This window comes from Geotrypetes seraphini, chromosome 11 (assembly GCF_902459505.1).
Source record: "Geotrypetes seraphini chromosome 11, aGeoSer1.1, whole genome shotgun sequence".
Classification (NCBI taxonomy): domain Eukaryota; kingdom Metazoa; phylum Chordata; class Amphibia; order Gymnophiona; family Dermophiidae; genus Geotrypetes; species Geotrypetes seraphini.
The window spans coordinates 107,466,792-107,489,403 of record NC_047094.1 but is presented as its reverse complement, the minus strand read 5'-3'; the positions used below and the strand labels follow the sequence as shown (position 1 = coordinate 107,489,403).

The window sequence follows — 22,612 nt, the reverse complement described above, 5'->3', positions numbered from 1 at the left end:
GCATGTAACAAAACACCGAGTATTGTGGGTTGAACATTGGCCCCGAAGGCAAAGGCATAGTTGCTTTAACCAGGGCCAATTGTGGTGGTAAAGCCACCCCACTGACCGGAACTTAAGATTTCAAAAGATCCTTCCAGTCACCTCAGGTTTATTATTATTATTATTAAGTTTCAAGTTTATTATGTCTTGATATATCGCTTTTGCTTTCCAAAGCAGTTTACACTGTTACAGTGTTAAAAAAATTAATTAAAAATCAGGGGAATAGACAAACAAAACTAAAAGTAACTATCGAGACAAAAATTGAAATGAAGGGAGAAAGGGTACAGATACAATAAGGTACAGGAAAAACCATCAGGGAAGGGGACTGACTGGAGCAAGCATCTTTGTATTTTTTTTTTCCATTATCAATCGTATATCTCATAAGCGTCTTTGAAGAAAAAAGTTTTAAGATTGATATTAAAGTTATTTAAACTAGTTTCTTGCCGGCACCCAGGAAGACGCTTTTAAACACTGACATTAGCCATGCTTTTGCCATCAAGGAAACGGCACCTATGAAGAAATTCCTCCCTACCTCTTGTTATTCCTCTTTTCGTTCTGTCTTCTTGATTTTATTGCAGTTCAACCTTTTCTCCCCTCGTTTCTGTTTGTCCGTCTTTGTAATTTTTAACCTTGAATTACCATTTTCATATTGTAAATCGCTTAGCATGCGAGACAGGCGATTAATCAAATATTTATTCAACTTGAAACTTGGGAAGAGCGCTCCATAGTGTTGGCGCAAACTACCGAGTAAAATGGGTTTTCGTGTTGTGTCGTAGAAAAGCTGCCGGATTGAGGGAATAGTCGGAAGATGCTGCCGAGATGAATCTCAGTGACCTAGAGGATTCGTAAGGCGTTAAAAGCCTGTTAGTGAACATGGGGGAGCAGTTAAAATCATTCATAACGGCAAAAAATACGACCACGTAACACCTTTTTTAATAGACTCACACTGGCTTCCAATTAATCAACGAATAACCTATAAAATATCACTTTTAACATTTAAAACTCTACTCAATAATGACTTTCCCTCCCAGCCATTGAAGCCCTCCCCAGCCCATCCTCCACCAAACGGCCATATACAAACACAGACCGTGCAAGTCTGTCCAGTACTGGCCTTAGTTCAATATTTAATATTGTTTTCTGATTCTAAATCCTCTGTGTTCATCCCACGCTTCTTTGAACTCAGTCACAGTTTTACTCTCCACCACCTCTCTCGGGAGCGCATTTCAGGCATCCACCACCCTCTCCGTAAAGTAGAACTTCCTAACATTGCCCCTGAATCTACCACCCCTCAACCTCAAATTATGTCCTCTGGTTTTACCATTTTCCTTTCTCTGGAAAAGATTTTGTTCTACGTTAATACCCTTCAAGTATTTGAACGTCTGAATCATCATATCTCCCCTGTCTCTTCTCTCCTCTAGGGTATACATATTCAGGGCTTCCAGTCTCTCCTCATACGTCTTCTGGCACAAGCCTCCTATCATTTTCGTCGATCATATTCATAGATCAACTGTTAATTCCGAATAGCTCGTCCCGATCACTAAGATCGACTGCACAAGGAATACTTACTGTACCATCCCTAAAGATCATTGGAACCAGACGTCACGACATATTCTCAGTCATGGCTCCTCTTACTTGGAATTAGAGAATGACACGGTGGCGGTTTACCCGCGGCCACCGCATTTTAGCCGCGGGTCACCCGCCGAAAACGGGGAAGAAAACTAGCAGTCGCTGCGGCGACGGGGACAAGGCCATTCACCGCCCGCGGGGCGGTGAATGGTCTTGTCCCCCGCAGTGAGGCATGAAGGATCGCGCGGTCCCCGCAGCTCACACCCCGCCCGCCCAATCGATTCCAGTGTCCAGCCAGCTCTCTCCCCTCTCCTCACCCCAGTCCGCAGATCCTCCTCCTCGGCGACCCGCATGCTACCAGAGAGCCGCGCACACCCGCCGCTGCTCAGCCTCGATCTTCTGCTCTGACGCAACCGGAAACAGGAAGTTGCAGCAGAGCAGAAGATCGAACACTGAGCAGCCGCGCGTGTGCGGCTCCCTGGGAAAGCACGCAGGTTGCCGAAAAAGAAAACCTACAAACCAAGGTGAGGAGAAGGGAGAGAGCCGGCCAAACACCAGGATCGACCGGGCAGGCAGGTTGTGGCCGCGGGGACCGTGCGATCGCTAGTGTTCCCGGCTCAAATTGGAAGGAGGGAGTGAAAGGAAAAAGGCTTATATGGATGCAGCGGGGACGGTGACGGGGCGGTGAATGGGATGGCAGTGGCGGTGACGGGGCGGTGAAAGGGATGGCGGTGACGGTGACGGGGCGGTGAAGGGATCGGCGGTGACGGGGCGGTGCAGAGGATGGTGGGCCGGTGACGGGGACAGATTTTTTCCCCGTGTCATTCTCTACTTGGAATGCCCTTCCTTTATATATTAGAGAAATCAAAGACCTGAACCTATTTAAATCTAACTTAAAAACTTTCCTTTTTAAAACTTCTTTTAATATTTAAAACTTTTTCACTTATTATTACTTTTAATTTTTTAATCAACAATTTTAAACAATCCCTCTTTCTTTTTATTCCTAACTACCTCTCAATACGATTTTTCTTAACCCCCAATCCTATTGTTTTTTCCTCTATCATATTTTCACTTTCTTCTCTTCCGAGAAATGCACTATGTAACTTTAACCTACTTTACCCCTTCCCATTGTTTTTCTAGTTTGTCTGTACTGTCTGTCAGAAGTATTTTTGTACCTCTTTTAAAGCTATGTACAGCATCTTTTTTTTAAATTGTTGCTCGCTTAGTATGAAATAAGCGATTTATCAAATTCAATAAAACTTGAAAACTTGAACTTTAAATGCTAGTAAAAGAGTTTGGAATGAGTTTCTGTGAGTGATGGGTCACCTCTGTGTACTGATAAGGCTATGACTGAAGTTGGCTGGAGTCTGGCTGAGAGGGTGAGCGTGATTGTCTCCTGGAGCGCTGGACGATTCATTCTCACATAATGCTTGCGAGGAGCTGAAGCGGAAAGGGCAATATAGCTCTATCCCTCTAAGGAGAAACTAAAGGGGAAAGGGGGCGTGAGAGGGAGGAAATAAGGGCTGGCCAGCAGTGCGGTGACAGAAGTGGTGTAGTGGGGGCGGACCACCCCGGGCGCTGGCACCTCTTCACCCCCCTACGCCACACTCACCCCCCTCCTTCCCCCCTTGGTACCTCTTTAAATCTTTGCCAGTACGAGCAACTTCTCTGGCCTGCTGCTTGTGCCGGCCTGGCTCCCCTCTGAAATCACTTTCGGGTTGCAGAGTCAAGAAGTGATGTCAGAAGGAAAGCCAACGCCAGCGCAAACAGCAGGCCGGATAAGTTGCTTGCACCGGCAAAAATTTAAAGAGGTATTGGTGTGTGTGTGTGGGGGGGGTGGGGGTGGAAGGAGCGGGGGGGGGGGGGGGTCAAGAGTGGAGGGTGTGGGGGCTCCACCGCCCAGACATCTCTTACACTTACTAGGCCACCGGGTGGCAGTAGTAGAGCGTATTGGTCCTAAAACTGCCAATTAAAGGCATCTTTGACACACACAAAATAGTGCATAGTTCTAGACACGAGCTCATGGGATTGTCTCATAAAGGATTACGTTACATTAGTGTCTTTTATTCCGCCAATACCTTGCGGTTCTAGGTGGATTACAAAAGAGGTGATCTGGACATACCCAGTAAAATTACAAGATAGATTATTAGATGAGGCGTTAGGATCCGGGGATACATCGAAAAGGTCAGTTAGATCATTTGCTAGATTTGACAAATTTCCTGTATTCAAGCCCAACTACTATTTATCATTTCTATAGCACTGAAAGGTGTACACAGCCCTGTACATTTAACATGCAATAGATGGTCCCTGCTCAGTAGAGCTTATAATCTAATTTGGATAGACACACAGGACATATAGGGTTGGGGGAGTGGGAGTTAGGTGTGGAAAACAGCCTTGAAAAATGTGTTTTTAGCTTGGATTTGAATACTGCTAGAGATGGAGCTTGACATATTGACTCAGGCAGTCTTTTCCAGGCATATGGCGTAGGAAGATAGAAGGGACGGAGTCTGGAGTTGGCAGTGGAGGAGTAGAGTACAGATAAAGGAACTAACCCAATGAGCGGAGTTCATGGGGGGGTGCATAGGAGGAGATGAATGAGGAAAGATATTGGGGGGCCGCAGAATGGTTTCTCTGGTTCTTGGCCCACTGATATAACACTACTATGCTACCTTCCACTCCTGCAGGCTAAAAATAAGAAGCCGAGTATAAGAAGCTGAAACAGAATTAGAACTGCTACAGTATCTGCTCAGAATTATTCAGTTAAGCTTAGCTGGTTTTAAGAAAAGTTTGGAGAACTTCCTGGAGGAAAAGTCCATAGTCGGTTATTGAGAAAGACAAGGGGGAAGCCACTGCTTGCCCTGGATCGGTAGCATGGAATATTGCTACTCCTTGGGTTTTGGCCAGGTAATAGTGACCTGGATTGGCCACTGTGAGAACGGGCTGCTGGGCCATTGGTCTGAACCTGAAGGCTATTCTTATGTTCTTGCATGAGCCAAGTATAGGACAATTAAGCTATTGTGACATCACTGATGAGGTTGGCTCTGAGGCACTGTGGAACGAGGCATTATGACATCACAATCTCAGCTCTGGAATTTTGCCCTCAATGGGGTTCTGGAATCTTGCTATTCTTTGAGATGCTGGAATGTTGCTATTCCTTCGGTTTTGGCCAGGTACTAGGAACCAGGATTGGCCACCGTGAAAACAGGCTACTGGGCTTGATGGATCATTGGTCTGACCCAGTAAGGCTATTCTTATGTTCTTAAGCTTAGCTTGCTAGTGCTAAAAGTTCAGGTCTGACTGGCTAAGTTTTATTCCCTCTCTGGCCTTTCTCCGAGTCTGCCCAATTTTTGGTCAACTAATTTTTGGTGCTTACTAATTCTAGGTGGATAAATTCAGCCACTCAGCTCTAGTTAATACTTTAAAGGCATTGATATATCATTGATATTCTTACTTAGCTGACTGGATCCCTTTGAAAATTCACTCAGGATTGTTTCTCAGTGTTGCCCTACAACTAGGGGAGAGTGTGGTGCAGTGGTTAAAGCAACAGCCTCATCACCCTGAGGTTGTAGGTTCAAACTCACACTGTTCTTTGTGAGCCTGGGCAAGTCACTTAATCCCCCCATTGCCCCAGGTACATTAGATAGATTGTGAGCCTGTCGGGACAGATAGGGAAAAATGCTTGAGCACCTGAATAAATTAATGTAAACCATTCTGAGCTACCCTGGGAGAATGGTATAGAAAACTGAATGAATAAATAAATAGTGTGAAAAGCTTCAGCCTCTGATAACCAGAGCTGGTATTGTGACATCATAATGCCTCATTCCACCAATGCCTAAGAGCCAGTGATGTCACAATGGCTCAATTGTCCTGTACTTGGCTCACTTTTACTACATTTTTATTTCTAGAGTGGCGCAGTGGTTAAACTACAGTCTCATCACCCAGAGGTTATGGGTTCAAACCCAAGCTTCTCCTTGTGACCCTGGGCAAGCCACTTAATCCCCCCATTGCCCCAGGTACATTAGATAGATTGTGAGCCTGTCGGGACAGATAGGGAAAAATGCTTGAGCACCTGAATAAATTAATGTAAACCATTCTGAGCTACCCTGGGAGAATGGTATAGAAAACTGAATGAATAAATAAATAGTGTGAAAAGCTTCAGCCTCTGATAACCAGAGCTGGTATTGTGACATCATAATGCCTCATTCCACCAATGCCTAAGAACCAGTGATGTCACAATGGCTCAATTGTCCTGTACTTGGCTCACTTTTACTACATTTTTATTTCTAGAGTGGCGCAGTGGTTAAACTACAGTCTCATCACCCAGAGGTTATGGGTTCAAACCCAAGCTTCTCCTTGTGACCCTGGGCAAGCCACTTAATCCCCCCATTGCCCCAGGTACATTAGATAGATTGTGAGCCTGTCGGGACAGATAGGGAAAAATGCTTGAGCACCTGAATAAATTAATGTAAACCATTCTGAGCTACCCTGGGAGAATGGTATAGAAAACTGAATGAATAAATAAATAGTGTGAAAAGCTTCAGCCTCTGATAACCAGAGCTGGTATTGTGACATCATAATGCCTCATTCCACCAATGCCTAAGAGCCAGTGATGTCACAATGGCTCAATTGTCCTGTACTTGGCTCACTTTTACTACATTTTTATTTCTAGAGTGGCGCAGTGGTTAAACTACAGTCTCATCACCCAGAGGTTATGGGTTCAAACCCAAGCTTCTCCTTGTGACCCTGGGCAAGCCACTTAATCCCCCCATTGCCCCAGGTACATTAGATAGATTGTGAGCCCACTGGAACAGACAGGGAGAAAATTCATGAGCACCTGAATTAATTTCTTGTAAACCATTCTGAGGTACCCTGGGAGAATGGAATAGAAAACTGAATAAATCAACAAATAATAAACTAGTAAGATTTTGGAAATTTGACTACTTCCTGAGCTACATGAAAAATGACAGCAAACGAAGGCCATATGGGCTATCCAGTCTGCCCACCAATTCCATCAATTAATCTCTACTCTCCCTTCCTCTCCTATAGAGATCTTCTGTGCATGATCCATGCTTTCTTGAATTCAGAAACTCAAAAACTATTAACGCCTGGCAGTCGAAATTCACAAGCAAAGTACCAGAGATGGCTTAAATGCTAGCATTTGTTTCTTCTCTTAATACGAAGTACCTAGGCCAAGCGTGAAAACCAGCTCCTCATAAATGGCTGTCTCTTGATTTTCGGGAACAACCTTTCTGAAAGACTTATGTTGAGAGGCTTTTCAAAGGTAATGAGCGCTTCATGACACAGAGGTTTAGAGCTCTTTTCACACTGGATTGCTTCCCTATTACTTAGCCATTTTTCCTTAGAAGTTAGTCGGAAATTGGTTGTAACAGCTGCATAAACTACTAGGGAGCTACGGAAAGGACAAAGAAATTCTCTCACTCCAGGCTAGGTAACAATCTAGGGCCTAATTTTCAATGCCCTTGGCACTATGTTTATATGAGACAGTGCCCTGCTTTTTTGTGTCTTTAAAAATAAAGTTCTTGAAACCCAGGGTTACACAGAAATAGTTTTCTGTATGGTACAAAGCTCTGGAACCAACCAATAGAAATATCCAATTCATTTTTCAGTGCTTAACCCAAAACTGAGGCATCCATGTACATGCAAATACGTTTTAATACTCCATAAAGGGGGAGGGGAGCCTGACATGGTTCTTACTACAGAGGAAAACCAGCAGAGGAGGGAGCAGCAAGCAAGAGCTGCTTACTGAATAACAATGCACAGGCCTTGAAAAAAAAAAAAACCCCAAAACAAAGACTTCTGCAGGCACTGAAGACTCTGACCTCACCCCTCTTCTTTCTGTCAGAAGGGAGACTTCTTTATTAGTCCTGGTTTTCAGCTTACATCCTAAAGTAGTGTGGGGTTTGTAGTCCCGGGGTTCTACCAATTCAAATCCAGGTTGGGATTGCCAGAAATACAGGACTAGCCTAAAACCTCCCTTCAGGAACTGGAGAACTTGGAAGCCATCGCATTAGTACAGACAAGGGAGTGCTTCCTAAATGGTTGGCCTTAGGACTGTGCCTAAATTTGCCTTTGTCTTAATCCTGGCTCGAGGTAAAGCGGTCTCCACAGAGGGCAGTTTCTGACGGTGTTATTAGGAGACCAAGAATATTGTTTGCCGATGCAAACCTAGAATCCAAGCTGTAAAGAACATTGTTTATTTATTGGGTTGTTTCGCCCGTCCTCCCAAAAGAGCCCAGAACAAGTTACAGGTCAATAGACATAATTATACAATTGGACAGTACAGACAGATATTCTTACATAAGGCGATGTCATTTCCTTGGTAACAATATTGTTAGATACGTAGCGACAAGGTAGGCACATTCTTCATACAACAGTGGGACATTTGTATGTAGTGATTAGGTTGGTGGTTTTATTGGCGGTAAATTAGGTTAAAAGGTGGGTTTTTACCGCTTTCCTGAAATTTAATAGACCTGCCAGTGATCTAACAGCTGGTGGGATTTCGTTCCATAATCTGGGTAGGAAGTGTGAAATAGGCACGTTTGCAGGCATTCTACTTGAAGTTGATCCATCATTATCAAATTTAATAACAGATATTGATTCATGTATCATAAGACTTCTAAGACTGGGCTTCTTCTGTATATATGAAACTAAATGCTTCTAAAACCAAACTATTATGGTTTGGTTCTATTACACATAATCTTCCGTCTTCCATAAGATTAAGTTCCGGTGACTCTTTAAAGATTGAATATTCATCCAGAATTCTGGGATTTGTTTTGGACTCTACTCTTTCAATGACAAACCAAATTAATAATATATCTAGAAAATGTTTCTTGAGTTTACGGATGTTGAGGAGAGTTCGTTGTTTTTTTCCATCAGCATCATTTTGCAATATTGGTTCAGGCTATAATATTGGCTTATTTGGACTATGCCAATTCCCTTTATATTGGCTTAAGTAAAAGTAACCTGAAGAGATTACCTGGCAGCTAAAATAATATTTGAGAAAAATAAATACGATCACGTTACTCCATTGTTGAGGGCTCTACGCTGGCTTCCGATATATTGGAGGGTTCAGTTTAAATGTGATTTTTAAAAGTTTATATGGGATTTTTTTCCCCCTTTATTTCCACTTGCCTTTAATTCTAATCGTTTTGATTCTACGAGGTATATGCATAAATTTAAACTATTACTCCCTCTTATTAAAGGGATTCAAACTTTAGGCAGACTTTCACATTATTTAACCTTTACAATGGTGAAGATCTGGAATGATCTCCCCTCCATCCCCCCAGATATTAGAACTCTTGCCTCATTGACTAGCTTCAGAAAAACCCTAAAAACATACTTATTCATGAAATACCTTACAAATAACTGTTAAAATGTTTTGAAACTGAGAGCTAGAGTTTTAGCTCTTGAGGCATCATTTTATTTAAAATTTCCTTGTAAATGTCTTGTTCAATTACAAGACATTCAATAGGTATTTTGGGACCCCATTCAATTGCAACAATTTTTAATGTCTCGAGAAAAGAAATGAGGTTTGTTGCTTTAATGTTTCATCTCTGAGAAATTGGAGGAATGTCAAAGTCCCCCAAAAAATGAAATGGTTAGAATTCGAATGAATCAGGAACCAATTCTTAGTTTTCTTTATATCTTGTGTTAGTTGGTATTAAGGTTTGGCTCTCCAACTTTGTGGGCTTGACAAGGAATTTTGTATTATATGCATAATTAATGCTAAATTTTGTGAAATAATCCTTTTTCTTTGGTATCATTTGATATTAGTAATTGTAAAATTTGCATTTAAAAAAAAAAAAAATGTTTAGCTGATCATTTTATGTTGTTAGCGATCGATCCTCCCTTTTTTATTGTTCATTTTTAATCTTTTTGTTAACCGGTTTGAGTCCCTCAGGGGAATTAGCTTAGATTTTCTAGAAGGGCTCGTTGGGTGGATGAAGATCCGTATGCTCAATGGAATATATATTAGTGGTAAGCAGTACCTTGCTCCGTGGGTTCGAGGTATTCATAACGCTTCGCTGCTCTCTGCCTGTGTACAGGACGATGCCTACAACTGTACCTGGACAACACAATTTGCCAAGAATTAGCAATTGAAATGCGACAGACACTTTTAGCTGATCTACTAACCTCGCACTTCCCTATCAAAAATGACCTGCGTATTATAAACAAGCAAACTGTTCCCATATTTCTTGTCTCCTTAGACATGCAAATGCAAAGTCATTGGAGAGAGTAAATGCCATAGTTTTGGTGAAGAATCCAGATTCTGAAAAACTGCAGGATTTACTCAGCGACAACTACTAATAATTTATATAGTGCTGCTAGATATACACAGCACTGTACATTAAAGACGTAAGAGACAATCCCTGCTTGTCAGGACATCTAAAACAAAAACCAGAACAAACCGAATTCTGAATTGATGCTTAAGAGTCACCACTGTAAAAATGTTCATCCTATTTGGGGCCCAGTGACATCATCTTACCACGTCTCTCCTTACGTCTTCCATCTTCAGCATGAAGGTGTGAAACTACATTTATTTATTTTTTATTTATTCAATTTTCTATACTGTTCTCCCAGGAGAGTTCAGAATGGTTTACATGAATTTATTCAGGAACTCAAGCATTTTTCCCTATCTGTCCCGGTGGGTTCACAATCTAGCTAATGTACCTGGGCCAATGGGGGGATTAAGTGACTAGCCCAGGGTCACAAGGAGTAGCGTGGGTTTGAACCCACAACCCCAGGGTGCTGAGGCTGTAGCTTAAACCACTGCACCACACTCTCCCCATGGTTCCAAGAAGGAAACTTATTGGCCAATACTGGTCTCTAATGCAGTGTTTCTAGTCTAGTGTCCCCAAAATCTCGGTTTATATCCGAGTATATACGGTACATGAGAAAATGTCAAAATCCCACTAAGTGACATCTTAAATATGTGCATATTTAACATAGCGTGTATTTTACAAGTAGGTGTACACATGGGCGGAGCCTAGGCAGGACCATTATGCATGCCATTTATAAAGTAGGCGCGCTGTTATAGAATTATAGCCATAGTGCTAAATTATAAACATTATCCACCCACCCCCCAAAAAAGTAGTGCGTAATTTATCCCCCCCCCTTTTATAAAATTGTGCAAGAAATTTTTAGCGCTGGACGTTTTGTGCTGCTCCAACGCTCTTAGGAACTCTTTGACCGTCGGAGCAGCACAAAGCGTTCAGCGCACCAGCTGGCGCTAAAAACCTCTTGCGCGGTGTTGACAATTGCAAAAACTTCATCCGTCCACTAATTTCACCAACTCAGTGGCATAGCAAGGGGGGGAGGGGGCGGACCGCTCTGGGCTACCGTCTTCACGAGGGCACCGGTGCTGGTACTCCTCTCTGCCCACCCACACACCTCTTTAAATGGTCTCTGGCACAAGTAGCATCTTCCACTTGCTGCTTCTGTCGGCCTCAGCTCCTTTCTGACATCACTTCCTGGTCGCGGGACCATGACATAACATCAGAAGGGAGCCGAGGCTGTCGTGAGCAGCAAATAGAAGATACTGTTCGCACCAGTGAACATTTCAACAAGTGTGAGGGGGACGGGGTGTGTGTTCAAGCAGCGGGGAACAGTGTGTGTGGGGGGGGGGAGTGGCACACAGCACGTCAGGGAAGCGTGGAAGGGGGCAAGGCACAGCGATCCATGGCGCCACCGCCCCGGGAGCCAAACCCCCTTGCTGCACCCCACTGCACTAACTGATGGACAATGATCATTATAAATAAGTTTTGAATAAAATTGTTAACATGCTCCCCAGACTCATCCCTGTTTATCTTACCTGAAGCAATGACCGTACTGGCCCAAAGCGTATTCTCAATGCTTAAACTTTCGTTCACCGGAGGGTCACCGTCTTCCTAGAAGAGGAATAAGAAAGGGCAGCAAGAGCTTAGCTGCAATTCTATCAGCTGGCGCCTGAAATTACGCACAAAGGCACCGATTCTATAAAGGGCGCCTAAAACATATGCCCTGAAGAGTGCAACGCATAGGACATGTCAATCATGAATTAGGCACTGTTTACAGAATCGTGCCTAGTGGATTTGGGTAACAACAGGTGTCAAAACCTTAGGCACCCTCCTATGCCAGGGGTTTCTAGGCCTAAATACTGGCACCTAAGTCCAATTTAAGCGCATACATGCAAAAGAAGCCCACGATCTGCCCTTAAAGCACCCCCACTTTTTGGTAGGCTCCTTGGACTAGGCGCCTAGCTTGGTAGCTTATTAAATAATTAACTTAGACGCCTAGATCGGCAAGGTGCCTAACTTGGTGTCTTTTATAGAATCTGGGTCCAATTGTGCTAAGTGTCTCGAGTGGTAGCGCATATTGCATGATTGGCATCAGCGTCTGGTAATTATTTCCTTGGCCTCCACCAGAGATGGAAGAAAGGGCTGGGTGGGTGAAACCCTGTTCATGTAGCTATTCAGAGAAAATGCTACTGGTTTCAGCGCTTGTGCTAATCGCCTTTAGTATCCGCATTAGGTTTTGAGCATCAGCCCATGAGGCAGCTGTACAATGCAAATAATAATAACAACTTTATTTTTATACACCGCAATACCACAAACAGTTCAGAGCGGTTTACAGAGAAAGAGACTGTATACAGACAGCAATATTAAACTAAACTAAACCTTAAGTTTGTATAGCACATCCTCTCCATAAAGATAGAGCTCAGCACGGTTTACAGGCAATTAAATAAATGAGGGAGGGACATAATAAGAAATTAGAGGTTATGAAGGGGATAGCTAGCTTTACATTTTAAATAGATAGCTTTACGTTTTGGAGAAAAGCCAGGTTTTCAGATGCTTTCGGAATAATTGGAATGAGCCTAGGTTCCGCAGCAGGGCAGGGAGGTTATTCTAAAGTTCAGTGAATTTGAAGAAAAGGGATTTCCCTAATTTACCTGCCTTTTAATGAGAATGAGAAAGAGAAAGAAAAAGAGAAAAAAAGAGAGAGGGAGGGAGAGGGGGGAGAAAAAAAGAGAGAGAGGAAAAAAAAAAGAAGAGAGAAAGGAAAAGAGAGAAAAAGAGAGGAAGAGAGGAAAAAGAGGAAAAGAGAGAAGAGAGAGAGAAAAAAAGAAAAAAGAGGAAGAGAGAGAAAAAAGAGAGAGAGAGGAAGAGAGAGAGAGAGAGAGAGAGAGAGAGAGAGAGAGAGAGAGGAAGAGAAACTAAACTAAACTAAACCTTAAGTTTGTATACCGCATCATCTCCATAAAGATAGAGCTTGGCACAGTTTACAGGTAAATTCAATAAATGAGGGAAGGATATAATAAGAAATTAGAGGTTATGAAGAGGATAGCTAGCTTTACATTTTAAATAGATAGCTTTACGTTTTGGAGAAAAGCCAGGTTTTCAGATGCTTTCGGAATAATTGGAATGAGCCTAGGTTCCGCAGCGGGGCAGGGAGGTTATTCCAAAGCTCAGTGAATTTGAAGAAAAGGGATTTCCCTAATTTACCTGCCTTTTAATGAGAATGAGAAAGAGAAAGAAAAAGAGAAAAAAAAGAGAGAGGGAGGGAGAGGGGGAGAAAAAAGAGAGAGAGAAAAAAAAAGAAGAGAGAGAGAGAAAAAAAAGAAGAGAGAGAGAGAAAAAAAGAGAGAGGGGGAGAAAAAAGAGAGAAAAAAAAGAAGAGAGAGAAAGGAAAAGAGAGAAAAAGAGAGGAAAAAGAGAAAAAGAGAGAAGAGAGAGAGAGAGAGAGAGAGAGAGAAAGAAAAAAGAGAGAGAGAGAGAGAGAGAGAGAGAGAAAGAGAGAGAGGAAGAGAAACTAAACTAAACTAAACCTTAAGTTTGTATACCGCATCATCTCCATAAAGATAGAGCTTGGCACGGTTTACAGGTAAATTCAATAAATGAGGGAAGGATATAATAAGAAATTAGAGGTTATGAAGAGGATAGCTAGCTTTACATTTTAAATAGATAGCTTTACGTTTTGGAGAAAAGCCAGGTTTTCAGATGCTTTCGGAATAATTGAAATGAGCCTAGGTTCCGCAGCAGGGCAGGGAGGTTATTCCAAAGCTCAGTGAATTTGAAGAAAAGGGACTTTCAAAATTACATTAAAATGGTAAGATTAATCAATTTTTCCTGGAAGTGTTTTAGAAATACATCATGGTAGAAATGGAGTCAGAGAAATCTGTCAAAGAGATAAATTTTTGATTGACTTCCTAAAAGTTTGGTAGGAAAGAGCTTCAAATTTAACATCTGCAAACTAAGAAGTAAGGTAGGACTTGTATAAACTCTATTAGCAATGTTTTAAATAACTCACTCTGGTAAAAGTTCCCACAAAATTATGAATGTCAATGTTGGGCTCTTCTGCATACACGTAGGATCGGATTTGGAGAAGATCCTGTTATATAAACAAATGCATATTCGTTAAGCAGTTTTCCGCTAGCAAATATACAAGCTTATCTGCTGGCATGAAATTCCCCAGATTTGGATTTTATTATGAAAAATGCATTCTTTTAAGCACATGTGAAATTGCAGGGCCGGGAAGATTTCACCATAATTAAAAAAAAAAAAATTAATTGAGGCTGAATGAATTAGACATAAGAAAGAACGAACAGGATACTTTATTTATTGGACCTGTTTAATACAATTTTTGACTAGCTTTTAAAGGCTAGAACCTTCTTTCTCAATTTAGAACAGGATGAGCAAAAGATGACAATATCGGATAATATATGTGAAACATAAAAGCATTCCAATGACAGTCTTGTGTGTGTGCCTGGATGGGGGGGAGGGGCGTAGACAGAGGTAATGTGGGGGAGAGTGAGAAACAGGGAAAAAGTGATGGGTGATCAGAAGGTGACAAAGCTGTAAAATTTTATGGTTTATGATGCGATAGGAAACCCAGATCTTTAAGTCAAGTCCTTTCTTGCTGGTGCCCAAGTATTTTTTTTTTTTTTTAAACTTCAAAGGTCTTAACATTCCTGAATGGTTTTAAAATTTCCTCTTGGTATTCTGGACATCAGGTAATTGATATAGTGCTCTGTTCCTGCAAAATGCTCAGCCACAGAGGGTGTTACCAAATTTGCTGATATGATGTCTGTGTGAGGGGAGAGTGTGGCGCAGTGGTTAAAGCTACAGCCTCAGCACCCTGAGGTTGTGGGTTCAAACCCACGCTGCTCCTTGTGACCCTGGGCAAGTCACTTAATCCCCCCATTGCCCCAGGTACATTAGATAGTTTGTGAGCCCATCGGGACAGACAGGGAAATGCTCGAATATCTGAATAAATTCATGTAAACTGTTCTGAGCTCCCTTGGGAGAGCGGTATAGAAAACTGAATCAATAAATAGTGTGAAAAGCTTCAGCCTCTGATAACCAGAGCTGGTATTGTGACATCATAATGCCTCATTCCACCAATGCCTAAGAGCCAACCTCATCAGTGATGTCACAATGGCTTGATTGTCCTGTACTTGGCTCACTTTTACCACATTTTGATTTCTTGAGTGGCACAGCTCCCTGAGGTTGTGGGTTCAAACCCATGCTGCTCCTTGTGACCCTGGGCAAGTCACTTAATCCCCCCCATTGGCCCAGGTACATTAGATAAGATTGTGAGCCTGCTGGAATTGATAGGGAAAAATGCTCGAGTACCTGAATAAATTCATGTAAACCGTTCTGAGCTCCCTTGGGAGAACGGTAGAGAAAAGTGAATGAATAGACAAATAAATTTAGCATCTGTCCTGTCTCCCCATTACAGCATCCTTCTTCACATTTTCTGATCTGAAAACTACATTTGAAGAAAAGCATAAGCAGGTCTCCTTAATTCTAAATGTTTGTACCATGCAGGTAGTGGCGTAGAGGGGGTGAGTGGCACCCAGGGTGGTGGCGCCCCTCTCCCGCCCTCCCCACCTCCATCGGATGCGGAAGAAGAAAGGCCCTGTCAGGGCTGGCCACGAACAGCCTGTTTACAGCACTGCCACAGCTGTTTTGGGTAAGGAATGGGGAGTTGGCGAGTCGGGATTGCTGCCGCTGCTACTGATACTTGGGTGGGGAAGGAAAAAGATGCCTGATTGGGAGTTGGGGCCTGGGTTGGTGAGAAGAGAGACATGGGATAGCCACTGGAAAGTGGAAGCCATAGCTGGATTGAGGAAAAGGCAAGGGATCCCTTAGCTGGCACAGCTGGAAGGTGGCTTCAGTGAGGGTCTGGGCAGGGAGAGAGAGAGAGAAAGAAAGAAAGATAGACAGCAGGAGAGAGACAAAAAGAAAGAAAAAGACAGACAGGGCAGGGAAAGAGAGAAAGAAAGAAAAAAAAAAATAGACGGGGCAGGGAGAGAGAGAAAAAGAAAGACAGACAGACAGACATCTATTCTAGCATCCGTTAATGTTTAAATATCAGACGGTGATCCAGCACCAAGGGTGAGCGAATGGAGTTCGGAGGGGAGACGGGACGCATTTGCCCGTTGTGTAGCTGGGCAGGTGTGTGTGGGCAGCTGGCCACAGCTGGATTGAGGAAAGGGCAAGGGATCCCTTAGCTGGCACAGCTGGAAAGCGGCTTCAGTGAGGGTCTAGGAAGGGAGAGAGACAGAAAGAAAGAAAGACGGCGGGAGAGAGAGAAAAAGAAAGAAAAAGACGGGGCAGGGAGAGAGAGAAAGAAAGAAAGAAAAAGACGGGGCAGGGAGAGAGAGAAAAAGAAAGAAAGAAAAAAAGATAGACGGGGCAGGGAGAGAGACAGAAAAAAAGAAAGACAGACAGACATCTACTCTAGCACCCATTAATGTAACGGGCTTAAACACTAGTGTAATATAACACAGCCTACTGATGGACACGAGCCCTTTATTTGAAAATAAGCCACTAAAATATGTAAAAACAAAGTCCTTTCTTATTTTAGGGGCTTATTTTCAAATAAAAGACTCATGCCCATCAGTTGGCTGTGACATCTCCAGTGCCTCTTTTTGTTGTTCTCTTCATAGTAGTTCGAGGCTTTGTCTCTTCTTTTTTGTTCTCATGTATATTTGTAATTTTATTTAGGTATTTATATTTACAATCAGGTAATCAAGAATTTTCCTATCTGTCCCGGTGGGCTTATAATCTATGTAATGTACCTAGGGCAATGGGAGGGATTAAGTGACTTGCCCAAGGTCACAAGCAGCAGTGCAGGGTTTGAACCCCCAACCTTAGGGTGCTGAGGCTGTAGCTCTAACCACTGCGCCACACTCTTTGATTGCAACCACACAAAGGCAGTATATCAAATCCCATCCCCTTACAGTCCGACTGAGTACCTGAGACTGTGGGAGAAAAAAGGGATTTATCCAAGGTCAACGCTAGACCCATCTACCAGTACAATCTCTGAACTCGGAAGTTATCTCCTGGGTATCACCGATAATCAGTGCCAGACCCTTGATAGCTATTTGGGCGAGTTAGGAAAGCATTTTATCTGGTTGTTCTTACACGGATAGTTATCCAAGCACTGGAACAGAAAACTGGCAGCGCCTGCATAACTTCTAGGACCACCCAGACTCTTCCTCGGATCACAGTGGTCTCTGGTTTAGTGCCACAGAATATTAGCCAAACCCAGGTTAAAGCTACCTACCCAAACTAAATAGTACCAAATAGCGACCTTTATACTTTTTTTTTAGGATTTTAGGTTTGTTTGGATGGGAAATGACAAAGAACGATAAATCCAAATATCGTGAATGACTTCATGTCATTTTAATATGCATGCCCAAGTTTCAAATGTATTATACCGCCTAATCAGACTTCTAGGCGGTCAAAATTAAAAGTGGCTAACATAAAATGCAGATAATGGTAAATGACTTATAAAAACAGACAGCTCTTCCAGTGAATTATTACTCAGACAAATGAAGTGATTTTAAACAAACTGGGACATTAGGAAAAAGGGGTAGAATGACATTATTTATCAGAAAGAACGCAGAGGGGGGAAATACAAGGGGAGGGGGAAGACAAACATTATTGCAGGAAAAAGCAAGGAGAAAAGTCTTTAAAAGTGTTTAAAAGGACAGTTAAAGTCCAAAGGCATCTTTAAACAAAAACGGCTTTTAATTTGGACTTGAAATAATTTAGGAGCGGAGTTCCACAGTGAAGGGCGGTAACTGAGAAAATTATTAGTGCACATAGTATTGATGTGTCTTAAGGATGGAATGGAAAAAAAAGGGGAGATTATGGGATTTCTTTGGGGTGATGTATACACTAGATGGCAGAGAAGAGGAGATCAATGTTCCGAACTTTGAATTCCAACCTGGGAATGCAGCACAAAATGCATCACTAATTCACCGTTTGCAGATAATGTTCATTGCTTTCAGGAGCAGCCTAAGGGTTACTGTGGTTCCATGTGATTTAAGTCACTTAAACCCTTCATTGCCTCGTGTACAGACTCAGATTGTGAGCCTGTCGGGGGCAAGGAAATACATTCTGTACCCGGTGTATTCCGTTTCGATAGCAGCAATTCTCAGTCTATTATTATTTTCAATTATTGATATATCGCAACAAATCCACTATTTGGCATCTATGCGGTTTATAACCAAGTAATTTATCAGGTACTCTAAGTGTACCTATACCTCTGGGAACACCCAACTAGTTTTGCAGGATATCTCCCATGAATATGCATGAGATGAATATGCATGCACCGCCTCCATGGTATGCAAATTTATTTAGAGCAAAATCATGGTAGATATTTGAAAAATAAACAATGGCTTTCTAACAACAGATAGTTAAAAATGGTGGTAGTTAAAAATGAGAGGAAAAAGGATCTCAGAAACCTGCTCAGAAACTGATGAAATAACAAAGATTTCAGGCCGAGACTTATCAGTTCCAGATTTCAATCACGGATCCTGCAAAAAACCTCATCTTCTCAAAAACACCACCTAAGTGTATATTCAGTAATAAATCAAAAGTGTGTGACCATATCTTTTTATATTTAATAATGTTTTTTCTTATTTTAAAATATGTAACTAGCCACATGCACATTTGTGTATCACCCCTGCTAGTACATTATCACATTAAATGAATGTGCAAACCTTGACTTTTAATCTATCTTGTGTATTGGGTTAGATTTGAAAACCCCAATTGGCTGGTTATGTCCTGAGGACTAGCTATAGAAGCTTTTGCCACTAGTAGCATACGCCATAATACATCAAAGGAAAAATACATGAATTGCTTTTGAATGTTCAACTTTAGATCACTTGAGGTCTGTCTGATAAAAGGGAGTTACGTTACTCACAGCAGCTGTGGGTAATCTCTGCGTACAAGAGACAGGCAGACGCAGCTTCCAGTCCGTCTCACCGTCCAACTGATCCGTACGCAGGAAGCAAGATCCTGTGGATTTCCAAGACCATAAATAATTTATCTTTCTTGGACAATCTTTTCCCTCTTCCTTCTCTTTACATAGGTAAATGTAAGTAATTATTTCTCTCTTAGGTACTATAGTTACATTGTGAGCCCGTTGGGACAGAGAGGGATATTCAAAGTACCTGATTAGATTTTTGGCCATTTCTTAACTCAATGTAATTGTTTAGTGAACCGCTTTGAATCCTTTGTGAGATTTAGCGGTATATAAGACAGCACATTAAATTAAATTAAAACTAAGGACTCCCTTTACGAAGGCGCATTAGCGGTTTAACGTACATAATACAATTTATAACAATTTTTATTGAAAGAATCAAATAATCAGTACAATAGGATAATACAAAAATCCAGGGTGAGGGATTTCATTTAGGGGAAGATAGTGGGTAGGGGATGGAATTAAGGGGGGGTGTAGATAAGATTGAATTAATTCATCTGGAAATTAAATTTGACAGAATGATTTAAATTTGTATGAAATATTATTGTAATTCTTATTGTATTGAATGTATTTTTGTATTATCCTATTGGCGGTAGTTTATCGTGATGAAACGTTGCATGCGTTAAACCCGCTAACGCACCTTCATAAAAGGAGCCCTAAATAACCACTTTGGGGAGGAGGGGGGGTTGGATTCAATACAAAATGTCCAAAGTTAGGAGTCATGGCGAACTGCGCTAAACCTAGCATTCTGTAAAGCAGGGATCTCAAAGTCCCTCCTCGAGGGCCGCAATCCAGTCGGGTTTTCAGGATTTCCCCAATGAATATGCATTGAAAGCAGTGCAGGCACATAGATCTCATGCATATTCATTGGGGAAATCCTGAACACCCGACTGGATTGCGGCCCTCGAGGAGGGACTTTGAGATCCCTGGACTAGACGCAGGGGGTGGGCAACTCCGGTCCTCGAGGGCCGGAATCCAGTCGGGTTTTCAAGATTTCTCCAATGAATATGCATTGAAAGCAGTGCAAGCACATAGATCTCATGCATATTCATTGGGGAAATCCTGAAAACCCGACTGGATTGCGGCCCTCAAGGAGGGACTTTGAGACCCCTGCTGTAAAGGGTTCTCTGCCCAGACAACCCTTTACAGAATACCAGTTTGGTGTGCATTTCAATCCCGATTCTACAAACGGCACCTAAAATATAGGTGCCAAGGCCGGTGATAAAAAAAGCCTAATGCAGCTTCAAAAAAGGGGGGGGGGGTGGATAAGTTAGGTGCTTAGATCGTGTCGGCACGCTGATCGAGGAACCCAACTTTATTTATTAAAACTATTTATTACCCAACTGAAAAACCTAGGCGGCTCACAATAAAAACATCCAGAATCATCTCAACAAACAAACATAAAGACAATCCGCCGACTTCATTAACAACTGCAGGGCCTTTACTTGTGTCAAAATCCTTGCCTACATTTCAGGCGGCACACTAGCCACGGTTCTGTAAATGGCGCCCACATGTGAGCGACACACAGCCGGCGCCTATTTTTAGGTGCCGTTTGTAGAATCAGCCCGAGTCCATATACGTCAGGGGTCTCAAAGTCCCTCCTTGAGGGCTGCAATCCAGTCGGGTTTTCAGGATTTCCCCAATGAATATGCATGAGATCTATGTGCATGCACTGCTTTCAATGCATATTCATTGGGGAAATCCTGAAAACCCGACTGGATTGCGGCCCTCAAGGAACAACTTTGAGATCCCTGATATACGTTAAGGCACCATGTTAATGCAATGATTTAACCCCTGATGAAGCTCCGGTGAAACGGGCCCCCGTTGGAATTTAAGACAGATACTTGTTTCATCTCCAAGCACATATTTTAGTAAAAGAGTGCCTATGATTATATGCATTATTATTATTTAAGCAAGAATTTATACAGCTTTTGGTCAGACTATGGTGGTTTTTTAATCTATGACTGACATCTACCCATCTAAAGTTTGTCATTTGCAGTAAGTTTACTGAGAAACTGGGCATATATGCGGGTGTCTGAGATGATTAACATTAAAATTACTCATTTCATAGCTAACATAGCTTCATCAATAGGTCTCTTTGTGCATTATCGTATATAAGTAGAACAACTTGGGATTAAAAAAAAAAAAAAAAAAAAAAAGACATTAAAAATCCAGGGTTGTCTTTGTCTGGGTTTTGAAAAGCTTCCACCTCGGGATCGCATTGCGAGGGCATCTGCACATGCACAGATGCCATCCCAACGCGGTCCCATAGACGAAAACAGGTTGAGGGGGGGTAAGGCTGGGGCGGCACAGGGCGTGATGGGCATAACAGGGCATGGCTGGGCGATGGGTCCGGATTTTACAGGAGTAAAATCAGGCAACCCTACACAGCAGTGCAACGATCTTCCAAAGCTGCCCTGCTTCCTGCGTGGGGCACTCTCTCCGAGTCATCCCTCCAAACAGGAAGTTGAGTCAGGCATGGGATGGACCAAGCGTGCTCTGGTAGCATGAAAAGTTGATACATTACATTACATTAGTGATTTCTATTCTGCTTGTACCTTGCGGTTCAAAGCGGATTACATTGGAAGAGAGCTGGACATTTCCAGGAGGTTGCATTACATTAGAAAATTACTAGTACAGGTTACATATTGAGGTTTCAAGTTACATTACATTGGAAAATATCAGGTTTCATTACATTGGTAGATAGCTGGTTACAGGTTACATATTGAGGTTTTCAGGGTATATTACCCTGGAAGATATTAGGTTTCAGGTTGATTAGTTGGGTTTCAGGTTACTTTTTGGGACGTTGAAGAGATGATGCCAGAGGAGTGGGCAATACATAGGGAAATTACAGAAGGGATAGGAAGAGGGGGAGATTAAGTTGATTGAATATTCTTTTTGAATAGTAGTGTTTTGATTTCTTTTCGGAATGCTTTGAGGTCAGATGTTGTGGTTAACAGTTTGGAGATGGAGGGTTCAAGTTTTGCTGCTTGCGTTGCTAGGAGGTTACTATTTGGGTTTCTGCTAGGTACTATGACCTGGATTGGAGATTGGACAGTGTTGTAAACAGGAGACTGGGCTAGATGAACCACTAGTCTAACCCAGAATGACTGTACTTATGTTAAGCAAGCAGCCTAGGAAGACCACTGCTGTTGCAGCTCTACAGAAGATGCTTTAGAACAGGGGTGCCCAATACGTCGATCGCGATCGACCAGTAGCTCAGGAAGGCAACGTGAGTCGATCGCGGAACCCATCCCGGGCTCCGTGATAGACTCGTGTTGCCGTCCTGATCTACGGGCCGATCAGCCTTCCTCTCCGGTGTTCTCCCTAGGGCCTTTTAGCTGGGCGGTCTGCCCAGCTGTCATCTGCCGCTGCTGAACATTAAAAAAACCCAAAAAAAACCGGCTTGGAGATTTCAGCCCGTAGCGAACTTATGCTCCGGGCTCCAACGTGTGCGTGTCGGCTTCTCTTCTCTTCCCTCCGAAACCGGAAGTTATGTCCGGAGGGGGGAGGGGGCAGAGAAGGGAAGCTGGCACGCACATATTGAGAGCCCTGAAGCAAGTGTTCGCTATGGGCTAATGCGGGAGACAGGTTAGTGAAGCATTTGTTCTTCTTCCTGCCGGGTCCTGCCTACTTTCTGTTTCCGCGAAGGCAGGACCCGGCAGCATTTCCCCCAATAGGTTGCGCGATCTTGGGCTGATCAGCCTTCCTCTTCCCGACGGCAGAATTG

General features: G+C 42.6%; 1 protein-coding gene across 3 annotated transcripts in view; it reads right to left on the bottom strand.

Moving 5' to 3' along the window:
* The window catches only part of ATP9A (ATPase phospholipid transporting 9A (putative)), a 175,085-nt gene that overhangs the window by 109,511 nt on the left and 42,962 nt on the right, over positions 1 to 22,612 (bottom strand). For all 3 annotated transcript variants that reach the window (XM_033914695.1, XM_033914696.1, XM_033914694.1), the window contains exons 7-10: positions 18,823 to 18,917; positions 13,912 to 13,992; positions 11,438 to 11,513; positions 9,615 to 9,691 (exon numbers count right to left, since the gene is read on the bottom strand). In XM_033914695.1, coding sequence (XP_033770586.1) covers positions 9,615 to 9,691; positions 11,438 to 11,513; positions 13,912 to 13,992; positions 18,823 to 18,917 — 329 coding nt within the window. The remainder of the gene's footprint in view (positions 1 to 9,614; positions 9,692 to 11,437; positions 11,514 to 13,911; positions 13,993 to 18,822; positions 18,918 to 22,612) is intronic.